The following is a 16,178-nucleotide window of genomic DNA, read 5'->3' on the forward strand; positions in this document are numbered from 1 at the left end:
CAACCACATTCCAAAACACACACACACACACACATGTATACACCACACACACACACACACACATACACACACACACGCACACATATAAACATACACGCAATGAGAACACACTACTTCATAACAATAACAACACTGATCACCGCTAAATCAACACAACGGAAGTAAGGACTCTACTGGACAGATAGAGTTGAGGGTGTGGCCATGAGATGTTAGTGTCTTCGCTAAATTTTTTATGATATCTGTTTGACTTAACGAACTTTCAAACTGACTTTAAATTATAAAAGGAAATCAAGTTGTCTATTTATCTATCTGTAAAAAATACATTTCTATTTTTCAAATCTTTCAGTAGAGTTGTGCGCCGTATCAATTTTTTTATTGACTCAAATAAGCACAATGTTCTCCACAAGGCTATATTTTTTAAAGAAAGGATGTATATACTTAAACGTAAGTAGACACAACCTATAAAATAACAGAAATCGATAATTCATGTTATTATAACAAACTTTTCATTCACTCTCTTTGTCTATATATGTATATTATTGTATATGTATGTATGTATGTATGTCTTCCAAATGAATGAATAACACGAATTACATTTACAAATGTGCTGTCGCTAAAACGCGTACTATTATGTATTTATATGTATTGATTCATATGCTCGCATTGTAAACTTATCTTTCCCCTACTAACCTTCATGCACCCCGTTAATTAAATTCAGGAGCATGACTAACAAAAATTTAGATCAGTGGTGATGTCAAGAGTTGTTCATTGAAAATCTTCACGACATCACTGCTCATAATCATAAGGAATATAAAAATGTTACAACTAGTCAATATTTGCTCCGGTTTTTTCACAGATCGGGGTACCGAGTATATGTCCATTTATTGGTTCCAAGTTGATCCAGGGTTGATTCTATCATGTGATCCACTGGGACAACCGAAGAATGGAAAAGGCTCCTCAACAAAATAACCAGGCAGAAGCAACCTTAACGCCGCCACCAGTCACATCCAAACAGATAAGGATCCCATTAAAAAAAATTGAGTAGCGGACCATAAGGGATGAAATTAACTACCCATAGCCTAACTTCACTTAATTAAAATATGCTATTATTCTTTTGGCTAATTATGTGTTAACTTGTGTGAGGTAATTCTGTTGATTTATATTAAAGTATTTCTGCTTTAACGGGGAATAATACTTACCTTCTGAACCTATATATCCCTATATAACGTGCCAATAATCTACCACTACTTCTACTACCTATTTCTTTAAACTACAAAATTTTCTTACTATCTGTCAAGTTGTCAGGAACTTTAACCCAACTATATCAGGGTAAACGTGGCACCAGATAACTTTGTCTTTGGGGAACTATCTGACTCCTATTTGTCTATTCCTATTAGCCAATCCTCCTACATAGACGCGATAACTGCAACGACCGTTTGGTAGCAGGTAGTCGAGGTAGACTGATTTTTGGGGATGTTTTATTTTTCTTGTATTTTTCTTTCTTGCTTTGTCTGGCGCCTTTCATACACATTTGTTCAGATTTTTTTAATCGGATAAAATGAAAATTGAGCTTCAGGTGTTTTACCAAAAGGAATAATTTCCCCCGAAAAACTTGTCCATATTATATAACCAAATTGCTGTCTATCATTGGTAATAGGTACTGGCCTTTAGACTAAAGTCCGTTTCATAATTCATATCCAAGCTTAAAGATTCTTCTCTCTAGAATTTTCTGTTGTATGGCACTGATGATTTGCATGTCTTTTCGATACACCCACGACCGACGCGATCTTACTTGCAGATCTGATATTGTCCATTACAACTCTGTTAAAACAAGCCCATAATTCAGTTCTGTTACCAGACCTGCAAATATGTGCACGACCAACAAAGATAATGTTTCCTATTTGATTAAAATAACAAAACAAAACAACAATACAGATTAAGAATTTGATTATTTGCGCTGTTTAAATACTTTTTCAGTTATTAATATCAACTTTCAGAGGCTTTACGGTACAATGAAGATTATATGAAATATCAAAATCAGTGGCGTCAAGTGTTAAATTTTTACGTCATTTCCTTCTTTGTTCAAACTCAAATCAATATATTAAAGTTGAACTTGTGTGAAGACGTGAGACATAATTTCCCGTTATTGTGACAGTTTTGAGCATTTTTCTCTATTTTTTTCGAATTGAAAGTCTGGTATTATATTTGGTAGAACAACAAAATATGCGCGACACATTTCATTCCGATTTTGAAGTGTTCGTTAAGTCAATTTTAGAAAATGTTCCTCTACCAGTGTTAAAACGTCTCTGGTTTGATGAATTAATAAATGTATGAGTTAAAATATTCTTGCGAAATGAAGCAGAAGCGGTTGAATTCTTTGATGGTTTGGTCAATTCACAAAGCTGATATAGCTGCCGTTCGTGATTTCTACAAACAAATTACAAAAAAACAAAACAAAACAACAACAACAACAACAACAACAACAAAAGATTTGCAGGGATAGAATCATCATCATGCACAAGTATTTAAGCAAGTTAAGTCTTCTCTTTAAAATTGTTTTATTTCTTTTGTATTTACAAATATAGCATGTGTAAGTCATTTTCTTCTTCTGATTCTGGCACCACTTTCTACTCTAAGCATGCCATCCACTGAGAGAGAGAGAGAGAGAGAGAGAGAGAGAGAGAGAGAGAGAGAGAGAGAGAGAGAAGGGGGGGGGGGGGAATGATGTGTGAAAGAAATTGGGACCGTTGTTTAAAAGTGTATTGAAAGAGGAGTGAGTAGTTCAAGTGAGTAACTTAGTAACTGTGGTTACATTTAAAATCAGTCTTTATTTCGATGCATTAAAAACATTATGTTCCTTGTTGAATAAAATTGTAAGGATGACTTTATGTCATTGTGAAATAAATTTGGTATGATGATCATATTATTATAAGATCCACACATTTCTATATCTTTTGCTGCTGGCTTGCGACCCTTTGTAAAAGCGTATAGAGCGTATAGAAGGAAGAAAGTTTACGTCACTCAGCTCTTATTACTTTTATACCGCCTACCAGTGATTAATTCTCACTAAATTATATTAATCAGACTATAAACATTAAAGAAAGATAGATGAAGAGAGAGAGAGAGAGAGAGAGAGAGAGAGAGAGAGAGAGAGAGAGAGAGAGAGAGACTGACTTAGTAACTGTGGATATATTTGAAATCTAATCAGTCTTTATTTCGATGCATTAAAACATTTTGTTCCCTGTTGACTGTATGTATTGTGAAGTAAATCTGTTATGAGGATCATATTATTATAAAATCCACTCATTTCTATTTATGTTTATTTTATTTGTTCCAGCAACGTAAACCACTAAAGATTTTTCATTTTGTGGACAATAAAGATTTATTACTAATACGATTACTATAAAAGGTTACACACAGTTTTGTGTGTTGGGCTCTTTGATAAAGCTGGCGGACGTTGTGAATATTTTATCTAAATGCATAGCATCAATATGGAATCACACGACTGATATTTTGGGATTTTTTTTCTTGTAATTTTCTTTCTTGCTTTTGCACCTTTCATACATACTTGTTCAGTCCAACGTTCATTTATTGACAGGTCTGATAATCCAATTCCTTACAGGATGTTGTAATGGAAATCTTAAAAAATGACGCAAAATATTGTCCATTACAACACTGTTAAACTAGGCCCATAAGTGGGTTCGGATGTCAGACCTGCATAATTTATAACGTCGTTCAGGCCTTTTCAAATGTTTCGTCTATTTTAAGAACAAGAATTCCTCTAGCCTATTTATAACTGTTACGTAGAACTTCCTGTAATGTCCGTGTTGCACCATCATTGGAGATCACCGTGTGACACCGTCTACATTATATAAACGAGGATTGATTGCCGACTTGATTAACTTGATTGTGTTTTTTTCATATCTCTGGTACAGGTACTTTGAGAGAAATATCCATTACGTCTTTCATATTATATAGCTCATTCACATTCATTGAAAATGGAACGACTAGACAGCACCGGTGACAACGCCTGCACAGTTTGCCACGATACAATGCACATTTTTGCCGTCGGACACTGTGATCATCCAGTATGTTACAAATGTTCAACAAGAATGCGTGTCTTATGTGAGCAAATGGATTGTCCTATTTGTCGGAGTGCGATGCCTCAGGTAAGAAGGAAGCATAACGTGATAATAAGTTAAGGTCAACTCCAACTTCCACCAAGATTGGAATTGGAGAAGTCAACATGAACATGTCACAATGTCAGTCCTGTCCGGAAAGTGTCAGCAGATACTGGGAAAGACGAGAGACCTTCCAAAAGCTCCTCGTGCTAAGGGAAACAACTCAAATATTCCCTCAACTAACCCTAACAAAACATAAAACCTAGTAAGTTGTAGAAACTAACCCTAATAGTATAGACTATAGTAATAAATAAAAGGAAAATCACCCCCTAGCAAGCACCTTTGCCTGTCTGGGGATAATGAAAATTTGTTATCCCCAGACAGGTGTCTGGGGATAACCAATTTTTGTTATCCCCAGACGCCTGTCTGGGGATAGTTATCCCCAGACGCATGTAGCAAGTGGGCAGAAAGATTTTATGCAAAATGCCAAACTAGGCGTGAAAAATACCAAATATTCTGGAAAAAATACTAGTGGTTGTGTCCCAAAACAGTTAATATATCAAGTGATATTTAACACAAGATGAAAGTAAATAGTGATCAAATGTCAAATCCAGCGCTTTTAAAAAAAAATATTTTAAAGCAAATGGATCAATAAAATTTCTTTTGTTACTTTGATCTGAAAACATCAAACTGGCAATTCGTCTTTTTATTTTCAACCAGGAAGAAAGTTGTTAATCATCAAATCTGTTCATAGTCCACCAACCATTTAAATTTTCATTACCTACCTACCTGTTAACTTTATTGATCATCTCTTGTTTCTATAATTTGCTCATTCTGGCCACAATTTTGGGGACGACCGGGAATCATTTTTATTTCGCGGACAAATTCCTAGACCATGGTGTTGTTCGCCCCAAAGCCCAAAACCGACACCTGTTAATTTCCTGTCTGCTTCGCACAAGACAATACAATTTAGTATCACACGTCCACAAAACTAGATCCAATAATAGAAAAAAAAAATCCCGACCGCGAACTGACCCTAATAGAAAAAAACAAACAAACCTAGGACTGCTGTCACTTTCAATACTTCACAAAACGGCGTCGGAAAACTAAAACTACAACTAAAACAATGGTCGTATTAGAAAAATAGGAGCGAAGTGGCAATTCGGACTCGAGTCTGAATAGTCTCTCGTGGCTATTCGGACTCATATTTGTGCGCATACAGAGGGGAAGACGACACAATGTGGGCAGTAGGCAGAGGGTGGGAGTGACAAAGAACTAGAAAAAGAGCTCACCCATATCACACTAACTTAGCTCATACCCCTACTTTGGACTGTAGAAGGATTGTTGCCTGTCTCACACTATCAGAATATGTAATTTTATAATTATTTATTTTTGTCCTGATTTTATTTGGACATCGTGTTATGCTGTAAGAAAAGCTTTTCATTTATACCACAGTTACTGTGACTGACTTGTTACTTTTGAAGAGTTTTTAAACTCTTCTTTTTAATTTCTATTTGGACTTCAATTGATCCATGATTTTGTCTTCGGAGTGTCTACGTACACGGTAATTTTAGGCAGTTTAGTGAGCAGCAACAGTGGGAGTCAAATTGTAACCTAACTCGCCCATAAGAAAGTTATGACTGGAAATTGCCGTTCGCTTTTACTATAAGTTTTAGGGGGGTTCAATTAAAGATGCATAACTTCGTTTTATAAAGAGGAAAATCGCAGAATTTTGGTATAATTATTTTCGTTACTAACCGGGCACCTAGCCTCAGGATCGACGTACACGGTAACCTTGAATATCGCCTTTAATGGCTTAAATTGTATTGTTGATTTTTTAAAATAACACACACACATACAGAGCGAGGTCTATCCATTGCTTGTATTGTAGCGGCAAAACAGTTACCGGAGCTACCATGTACATAGATCCTGAGGCTAGGTGTCCGGTTACCGTGTACGTAGACACTGGCTTTTGTCTTTCTCATCTCCTGATGATAGTTACTACAATCGTAATTTTGATTTGCATTAATTTTAGGCAATTATCAATAATTAAGATATTAAAACAACAACAAAAATTTAAAAAACAAAAAAACAACAACAAACAACCAAGCAAAAATTATACTGCCATGGAAGACTATTCAGACTCAGTCTGAATAATCGGTTGATTGCACATGCGCATTGGAATTTGAGTCTGATTACCCACGGGAGACTATTCAGACTCGAGTCCGAATAGCTGCAGCCTATTAGGAAAGTTTAAACTTTCACTAGTCAATCAAGGTTTGTTCTAGAGTTTTTAAAATGCTACTATATAAACTATATAACTATATATATTGACAAATTGAAAAAATAAACGGGAAGGACTTCCGTAGTTTTACAACACGAAGTGGCAATTCAGACTCGTCTGAATAGTCTCCCGTGGCTATTCGGGTATATATTAATATATATAAATATAATGTATATGATAAGTATATTTATAATGTTTGCCATCACATTTAATATTGAAAATGATATGAAACACGGTGAGTAGTGAGTAATAGTGAATAATGGCATCGGCCGGAATAGTAAACGACAACCGACTTAGCAAAATGTTTTGGCTAGGGAGACCATGATTTTGACTTTCATAGTCATAGTTTAAATGATCTGTAAAAGTATTAGTAGGGATTTTGGCCTCCCGACCCCCAAAATCGTCTTCATTTTTTAACTGTTGTTATGAATTGTTTTTTTTTTATCTTTTCATTTTGAAAGGCAGCAGCATATTATCATGACAAATAATATAGGTATATAATATATTGCAAATTATCAACCGTGTAATACAAGGATATTAATGTTTTTGTTGTGTTTTTTTCTCAAGTTCTGAAATTTACTGTTATGGTACTTTTATCCTCGCAGTTGCAACAGTGATATTATCATGACAAAGAATATAAGTATAAGTATATAATAGATTGCAAATTATCGACTGTAGAATACAAAGATAAGATTTTTTTGTTGTTTTTATTTTTCAATTTCTGAAATTTACTTTTATGATGCTTTTATCCTTATTACACCCAGCACAAAACCTTAACGTTTATTTTCTCGCTTTAAAAAGAAATGATAATGAAAAATATATTTTTTTGTTTTGCTTTCTTTTCATGGGGTGGGGGGTTGGTGTTTTATGATATCAAAACACACACAAGCACATTCTTTGTCTTCTCTGCCTGTCTGTCTATCGCTTTCTCTCTCTCTTTCTCTCACTCTCTCATGCCCTCATACTCATAAACACACGCCATCTATCCTTTTTTATTTGTGTTGCCTCTGATTATATATATATATATATATATATATATATATATATATATATATATATATATATATATATATATATATATATATATATATATATATATATATATATATATATTTCCCCTTAATCAAATTTGAATGTGAATGAATAGGGTCTCTTAATCTGTGGTGAGAATGGTCTCCCTAGCCAATACCGATCAATTTGGGTAGGTAGACCTGGTCGATTTTGGCTAGGGAGACCAGGGTCTTGACTTTTCAGAGAAGAAAAGGAGACTGAGAATAGGATTGAGTAAAAATTATCAATTTTGAACAAAGAAAATCAAGATGACTACCGAGTATACACCAATCCTGATTATCACATAAGTCCCTATTTAAAATAAAAAAAAGATAAACAGTCAAATTTGTAAATAATGGACAATAATATCTATTTTATTCTTCTTTCAGGTTGCTTTTATTTACGACAATGTGCCTTTTAAAGACATAGATCTACGCAGATGCATCCCAAATCGCAAAAACAAGATATTTTATGAGACTGAAGAAATTGAGGATATGTATTTGGATTTGCTTGAGTTCCGATGTAGACAGTGCCCAAAGAGAAAACCAGAAAGGACTTTTGCTCAGTTGCAAACCCACATGAGGAGAGAACATCAACTATTTGCTTGTGACATCTGTTTGGAACATCTTAAGGTTATTTCAATGTCTTTTATTAGATCTCTCTCTCTCTCTCTCTCTGTGTCTCTCTCTCTCTCTCTCCCTCTCTCTCTCTTTCTCTTTCTCCCCCCCCCCCTCTCTCTCTCTCTCTCTCTCTCTCTCTCTCTCTCTCTCTCTCTCTCTCTCTCTCTCTCTCTCTTTCTTTCAAGACAAGGTAATGCTCAGATAATTTTATTTTATACTTTGGCAAAAGTTATATTTTGTATATTTGATTCTGTGGTCTGTCTGATGCTTTTGTGTGGTTTCTTTTACTGCAGACTTTATTTAGGGTCTAACAGTGATATCTTTATAATTCTGCAAGTTGTCATTCTGTCAACTGTTTTGATTTTAATACCAATGAAAATGTTTCATCTCCAGATATTCCCCTATGAGACTAAATTTTACGATAGAAAGAGTTTAGCAGTTCACCGTCGAGTTGGTGATAAAGATGACAAATCATACAAAGGCCATCCTCTTTGTGAATTTTGTGATGCCCGCTACTTGGATAAAGACGAATTAATGAAACATCTTCGCAAGGACCATTTCTTCTGTCATTTTTGTGATCAGCAAGGTTCCAATGCCTATTACAAGTGAGTGTTATATAATTATTCTATTTTTGTTTATTTATTTATATTTGTTTACTTTCCTTTGAAATATATAACAAAGATATATTTTTTTTTAATTTTGAAAGGAAGTCTTTTCTCTCCAAACCATGAATATTATTTTCTTATTCTCTGGGAATTTGTGAAAGTGTCCCGCTTGATTTTACCTTTAAATGAGACCTCATGAACTCAATTTAGTTTGTGGGAATTCTAGAAGCCTTTCACACACATTATTTCTCTCTTATTTTGGGATGCATACTCTCGAGTAACTAAATAAAATTGGATTTACTCTTTTACTCTTTATTTCTCTATTCTAAGGACTCCATGGGATTATGACAAAAATTATATTGCGATTACATTTTAATCATGTTGCCAATTTTTTATTGTCAGCCTAGCTATTATGTGATGATTTGTGTTCTCAGTGCATATTAACTTCTTAATTTCACCAAATAATTTTAAGTTTGGGTCGTCAGACGTTATTTTAACTATCTTCAGAATTACCCCTATTATTTTTTTTTAAATCAAGACTCCCTTTTTTGGTGTCCCTATTAATTGTATTTTACGATTGTAGATTGTATTTTCCCTCATCCCAAAATATAAGTCACCCATTATCCTTGTCCATCAATCCTAATCTTGTATTCACTGTTTTGACTTTGTTCCAGTGATTACTCTGACCTTCTTGGGCACTTTGGTGAAAGTCATTTTCTTTGTGCAGAAGATGAATGTGGGAGCCCAACCACTCGCTTTACTCATGCCTTTGCATCAGAGATTGATTTGAAATCTCATAAAGCTACTGTACACAACATGAAATCTAGAGAGAATAGGACGATTCAAGTTGATTTCCAGTTTGCTCCAAGGCACCAGGGATATAGTCGAGGAAGTAAGTGTCATTTCCATACATCATTATTAACTAACTACAGTGCAACACGCACTGCATGGGACATGCGGAAAGTTTCATCAAATATATGGATACGGCTGTAGGTCATGAGAGACAAAAGTTGATGTAGCCTACTATACAAGTGTATGATCTCAATGTTTAAGCAACCGGATCTCGTACATTCGTTTTTTTTTTTTGTTTGTAAAATAATCTCAGACAAACAAAACACACATCACAACGCCATACAAAACAGCATACAGGATAACATGGTAGGATGTGATGAAATCGGTAAGGATGACGGCACTTGTCAACACACACATGTACCCTTCGTAAGACTATATAGTCTGAGTCCATGGTTATCCAGTGCTTGTCACAGAGGATTGAAAATCAGGCACGGTGTTGTCAGATGTCGCAGTTGCAAACCCACATGAGGAGAGGACATCAAATATTTGCTTGTGACATCTGTTTGGAACATCTTAAGGTTATTTAATTGTCTTTTATTAGACTTTTCTCTCTCCCCCTCTCTCTCTCTCTCTCTCTCTCTCTCTCTCTCTCTCTCTCTCTCTCTCTCTCTCTCTCTCTTTTTGTTAGTGAGTCCGCATGTTGTAATAAATACCACACATTGTGGGTCTGATTGTTTTGGGTCAGGCAGTACAAGATGGCCATAACTGAGACTGACCACAAATTTATGTCACATTACACGACTGATCACAAGTTTAAAAAAAGATAAAAAATGAGTTGTCAGTGGTGCTCAAGGAAATAAATGATTCCTTTGGTTGTGTTATTGAATACAATTCACAGTAAATAACTTATTTTTCGCGATTGTCATCTTGTTTTATAACTTGATTTCTTTTTTTTGTTTGTTTGGGTCAGTTTCAGGCTATTTCACGAAGACAACAACACAACGCAAGTTGCTCTGCTCTCTCTCTCTCTCTCTCTCTCTCTCTCTCTCTCTCTCTCTCTCTCTCTCTCTCTCCCTCTCTCTCTCTCTCTCTCTCTCTCTCTTTCTCTCTCTCTCTCTATCTCTATCTCTCTGTCTCTCTCCCCTCTCTTCCTCTCTCTCTCTTAGTGGCCAGTGTGTTGGCCGAAAGTCTCAGTTTAGTTCGTTGAAACTGTGAAACTGTTTGTGGATGCCGTAAACATTTTACTAAGACAAGGTAGGACATAATTTGGGAATTCTGTCCTTGTTCATTTTACCTGTGAATTTGTTGATTGCGTGTTCGACAAACGCGTGTTGCACTGTATACAGGTCTGTAAATCTTCCGACAATTGTCAGATTTCCGATAGTATGATTATGATTTTGCTCTATAAATTCTGTTAAGTGTCAAGCACTAGACATCCTTCAAAAAAGTAGGAATTGTACTCTTCCTTTCATTTTACAACAACCATCCTGTAATGTGTCATATTTTGGCGCTCTTGTTAAGTTGTTTGAACTTTGATGACACTTATATTTTATGATGTCACCCAAAATAGACTGATGCCAAATGTCAAATAGTGACACACGACCCGTGGTGGTCTTCATTGAGTTGCCGATCGAAAAGTGGATGGGGGGTAAATGGATCTATATTTTTTATTTTCTACTCAGATGTAGTATGATATTGCAGTTGGCGAGCTTATAAGTTGCAGTTGTGTTTTTAAAACAAATCACAACTTCCTTCTTCTAGTTATAAAAAGATCAATTAACTCTCTCTCTCTCTCTCTCTCTCTCTCTCTCTCTCTCTCTCTCTCTCTCTCTCTTTCTCTCTCTTTCTCTCTCTTTCTTTCTGTCAAGACAATATCTCAACATATAGAACCACACCTATTGTATGGCTAATTCAGACTGAGCATTATAATGATAACTATGCATGTTAATGTCTGGACACTCACATGTAAAGATTGCTTTTTGAATCCATTTCTGAACTGTGTTTTCACCTTTCCTGAATCTTTAATTTTTCCTTGGTTACTTATAAAGCAAACATCATCATCATGATTGTCACTGAACTTCAGTTTCCCGAATGTAACTTGTATTATAAGTACTTATAATGGTTTTAATTATTTTGGTTTTAAAAGGTGGAATTAACTCAGATGATTATGAGGACTCAAGTACATACAGACATAGAAACAGAAATGACAGATATGGAAATAGAAGGTTGGTGCAAGATAGTTGTACATTTATCCAGATAAAAAAAAAAAAATTCTTATGATCTTCAGACCCTTAACACTAAAAAGTGCATTCTAGTGCTTTTGTTTTCTAATTTATACACAATCTTTGCTGAACGAGTTTAGATTTTACCTATTGCTGTAATTTTTCTTTTCCACTGTTGTATTATTAGCAGTCTCATTTGATTTCATTTATGGCTTTCAGCATTGAATGTGTCAACAAAAGATACATATTTGTTTTAAGTATGAAAGTCAGCATCCTGGTACATTTTTGAAATTATTGGGCTGATACAAAATGAAGTTAATTGGGCTTGACCAGGCAGCACTAGCAGCAAAGACAGCAACATGGGATGATAATCATTTCCATAAAAACATTGGATCAGCTTATACCTTTGCTTTCATCATTTCCCCTCCGCAATAAAAAGATATGCATTGTTTTCTTGGCAAATATAGCCCAGTATTCCGACATTCTTTTTGTCAACAGAATTTCTATAATTGTGTTATATTTTGCATCCTATTAATAATAAAGATGCTCTACATCCAGTAAATCTGGGAGAAGAATCATTAATTGACTAGAAAACCCCCTACATCTTCAATGTAAATGCACTTCAGTGATGATAATCTTCCGCGGAATTCCGGAATTTAGGGAATTTCTCAGAAATTTTCCGCTGAATTTGCCGTGTCAAACATTTTCCTCAAAACCACAAAATCAGCATTATGTCTTAGATCATGGGTCTCGATTTTTTTTCTCTGTTGTAGGTGCCTATTGCCTTTTAAAAAATTTCTCTCTCTCTCTCTCCTTCTCTCTCTCTCTCTCTCTCTCTCTCTCTCTCTCTCTCTCTCTCTCTCTCTCTCTCTTTAAATAATCTGGCCATACAGTGATACAATAAAGCAATGGCGATTGGCTTAGTTTACTCTTCTTTTTTTTTTGTTGCCTTTGGACTATGGTTTGAAATTTGAGAGATTCTTGTGTTGTATTTATAAGCTGCATAACCATTAGGTTTTGGTAACAAAGATATTGTAGCCTGCTTTATATAGTAAAAATCAAAAGAAAACAACGCTTTCTGGCCTTTTATTTGAACAATATTGTAGGCCTTAAAAATGTTCTGTGAAAAGGACAATTCATTAAATATTTGCAAAAAGTAAATTCATGTCTAATGATAAGAATGGATTTACACTAGTAGTAATATTTTACATAATACAAAACTATGTTCCTGTTATTTTTACATTTTGCTTGTGTTTGATCGAGAGACTGAGAAATTTTCCTCCTTTTTGACAAAATGCTATTATCTTCACTGATTTTATCTTAATGTCAAAAATGACACCTCAGATTCCACAAAACCTCGGTTTCAATAAACATTGACCTCCGATTCCCTTGGCTTCGTTGTAAACGAGGTGCACTGCACCACTTTGTGTTTTGATAGATGTGTGATTTAATTGAATGGGTTGTTACTTTTAATAGCATACATCATATTTTCTGTTTCAAGCTATACTTGTTGGTCATACTTCATTGCCCTAAATATTGTTAATACATATGTAGCAGAAATTTATTTAAAATTGTTTAATGAATTTTTTTATTTTTTTTTATTAACAGAAGGCACAATGATGATCCCAATTTGCAAAGAGCCCTGGAAGCCTCGTTACAGGAGAATGTGAGGCCACCAGTCGAAGAACGTGTACCAGATCCCATTCAAGATTTTCCCACTCTTAATGGTTTACCAGTTCCTCAAGTTCAACAAAAAAATGTTTCTAAATCACAGAAAGAAGACTTTCCCAGTCTTGGAGCTGCAAGTTCTCAGAAAGCAAACACTGTAAAAAATGAGAAAGATTTTCCTAGCCTTGGTGCATCAAGCAGTAATATTGCTAAAACTGTATCAGAAGCTTGCAAACGTGACGACAATTTTTCCAGTTTAGCCTCTTCAAATGGCAAAATCCATAAAACTGCAACAGCAACTTCCAAACGCGAGGAAGATTTTCCATCTTTAGGTGCTTCAAATAGTAAAACAAATAAAAATTATGCAGCCATCACACATGCAACCTCAGATATTTCTCGTCCAGTAATAACGAAGGAAAAACCTAGGGAGTCTCAACCAGTCTCTCTTGGCATTGTCAAAAATGCTACCAAAGAGCGCTGGGCATCACAGGTTCCTTCAGTGACTGAAAATGACTATCCAAGTCTTGCAGGTAAAAGTAAATCAGCTTCCCAAAAAGGCCGCACAGCTGGTGACAATTCAAGTTCCTCTTGGTTGCAGAAATCCTCTGTTACTGAAGTCCCACAATCTACCTCAACTGCACCGACTGTGTCCATAATTACTGAAAAGCCTAAAGAAATTTCAGAGTCACAACCAAAGAAGGCTACACCTAAAGTTAAACCTTTTACAATTGATAACGATTTCCCCTCTCTTGGGGGTGGGACACCCAGACAGACTCCAATTGGGGGTAATATGTCCTGGTCCAAATCAAAATCAAATTCAGATAATAAGAATACACAGGCTACAAAATCTGATCACAGGTCCTCTGAGTTACTTCATGATTACAAGTTAAACAAGGTGCCACCTGAACGTCATAATGAAAATAAATCTAGTAGAGAAAGTCCTTCATATGGGAGTTCAAAGAAAAATGTAGTGAATAAAAAGGATTTTCCTGGTCTGCCGAAAGATGTTGGAACCAAACAGACTAATAATAAGAAGCAGCTAAAGGGTGGTGAAAATAAAAAAGTAGTGTCTAAAGCAGTTGATACAGCGACACATAAGTCAAAAAAGAATAAGAAAGGACCAGCGGACAAGTCTTTAAATGATATTGCTTCAGGCCTAATGAATATGAGCACCTCAAATGCAACAAGTAGAGAGAAGAAAAGTTATGCTACTGATGAGAATGGAAACAAGCAAAAAGCAATTCATAATGAAACTAATATTAAATATTCAAGGTCCAAAGTGAACAATACGACAGAAATAAGAGACAATGAAAATGGCAAAATTGAAAAGCTTAAGAATGAATCAAATATGAATGTTGATAATGATAATAGCTTTCCTTCCCTCCATGCAATGTCTCCATCAATTCAGAGCACTGATGCTCCGCCAGGCTTTGCGCCATCCTCCTTTCACTTACAACAACCTAAGAATATTTCAGCTCCTCCAGGATTCTCAAAGCCTGCACCCCCAGGACTTTCTAAACCAACTTTCAGTGTCTATGATTACATACAACCAGCTGACTTTACTAATCGCAATCAAGCCTTAGTTCAAAACATAAGATCCTGCTTGGAGACAGTTGAAGATGGTTTCAACAAATTTAAGGCCTTTTCCTTTCAGTTTCGCCAAGGAAATATCAGTGCAAGCGGGTATTACACCAACTGTCAACTTCTGATTGGGGAGTCTGATTTTAAAGTTATTTTTCCAGAGCTGTTGGCTCTTCTTCCAGACATCAACAAGCAGCAAGAGCTTTGGTTTGAACACCAAGTTGTTTCATCTGTACGTTCCAGTTCTAATTTGCAGGATGCAAAAGATGATTTCAAAAACTTGTCACCTTGTGGTAAATGTGGTCAGATTGTTCTAAACAAGGATTTCCAACACCATAATATTCAGCATGGTGGTGATGATAACGATTTTCCATCCCTTAGAGATGTAAACAGTAAGAGTAACAGTAGTGGAGCAAACTGTCCTTTAAAAGGAGCATGGATTAAGACCTGATATTGTGCCTCTTGTTGATGGAAGCAATTCTTATCTTGTAAATTGTGTAATATTCAATTCTGATCACATATATATATATATATATATATATATAATATATAAATATGCTGTCATTAAATGGGTGTTGGTTTTACTTTGGGAGAGTTCTAAGTGTTTAATTGTTGTCAGAATCAAGCCATCAAAGTTTATTTTGTTTACCATGTGACATTTGAGATGCGTTGAATTGTCAGTCATAATCTTGGCATAGATATATATTTGATTTTGAGACTACTAGCGATTATTGCAGTAATATTTATGATTGGTCTTGTCTTGTAACAATTTTTATTTTTATTCTCAAGTATCCTTCTCAGTCTTTATTTTACTTATATCTTGGATTTCTGTCACATAAAAACCCTTAAAAACAAAACAGACAATATTTCACAAATTATATTTATTTAGGTATGCTTCATCTCTGACATTGCATATTTTAATTTAGTTTTGCTATTTATTTTTTTATCCATTCTTCTCACCCAATATGATTATTGTTTTATGGTGGTCTAAATGAGGGTCGTTTTTTTTTTTTCTAGAAAAGAGGCATTGTTGATATTTCCTGATGCCTTTTTAACTGTTGCTAGATTTACACTAACAACATTAATCCGAATTCAGAAATCAGTTGCATAGGTACATTTGATTGACAAACTACAAGTTAATCTTTTTGTGATAGTGATGAAATTGTCCAAGTAATTTGATGTTTGTCTTAATCAGTATAGCCATGTCTTTAGCTAGAGGAAATTATAAGTCATCA

The 16,178-nt window shown here is 35.0% G+C and overlaps 1 protein-coding gene across 1 annotated transcript; it reads left to right on the forward strand.

Moving 5' to 3' along the window:
* The first annotated feature begins 3,805 nt into the window (after positions 1–3,805).
* Positions 3,806–15,534, forward strand: LOC144973220 (E3 ubiquitin-protein ligase ZNF598-like). The gene is made up of 6 exons (XM_078915390.1): positions 3,806–4,169; positions 7,845–8,087; positions 8,469–8,680; positions 9,355–9,572; positions 11,619–11,697; positions 13,303–15,534. Exons 1-6 carry the CDS (start codon positions 3,999–4,001, stop codon positions 15,392–15,394), a joined length of 3,015 nt encoding a protein of 1,004 aa, XP_078771516.1. The 5' UTR covers positions 3,806–3,998; the 3' UTR covers positions 15,395–15,534.
* Positions 15,535–16,178: the final 644 nt, after the last annotated feature.

The sequence above is a fragment of the Berghia stephanieae genome, chromosome 5 (genome assembly GCF_034508935.2).
Source record: "Berghia stephanieae isolate SIO BIC M18660-M18661 chromosome 5, UCSD_Bste_1.3, whole genome shotgun sequence".
Lineage (NCBI taxonomy): Eukaryota > Metazoa > Mollusca > Gastropoda > Nudibranchia > Aeolidiidae > Berghia > Berghia stephanieae.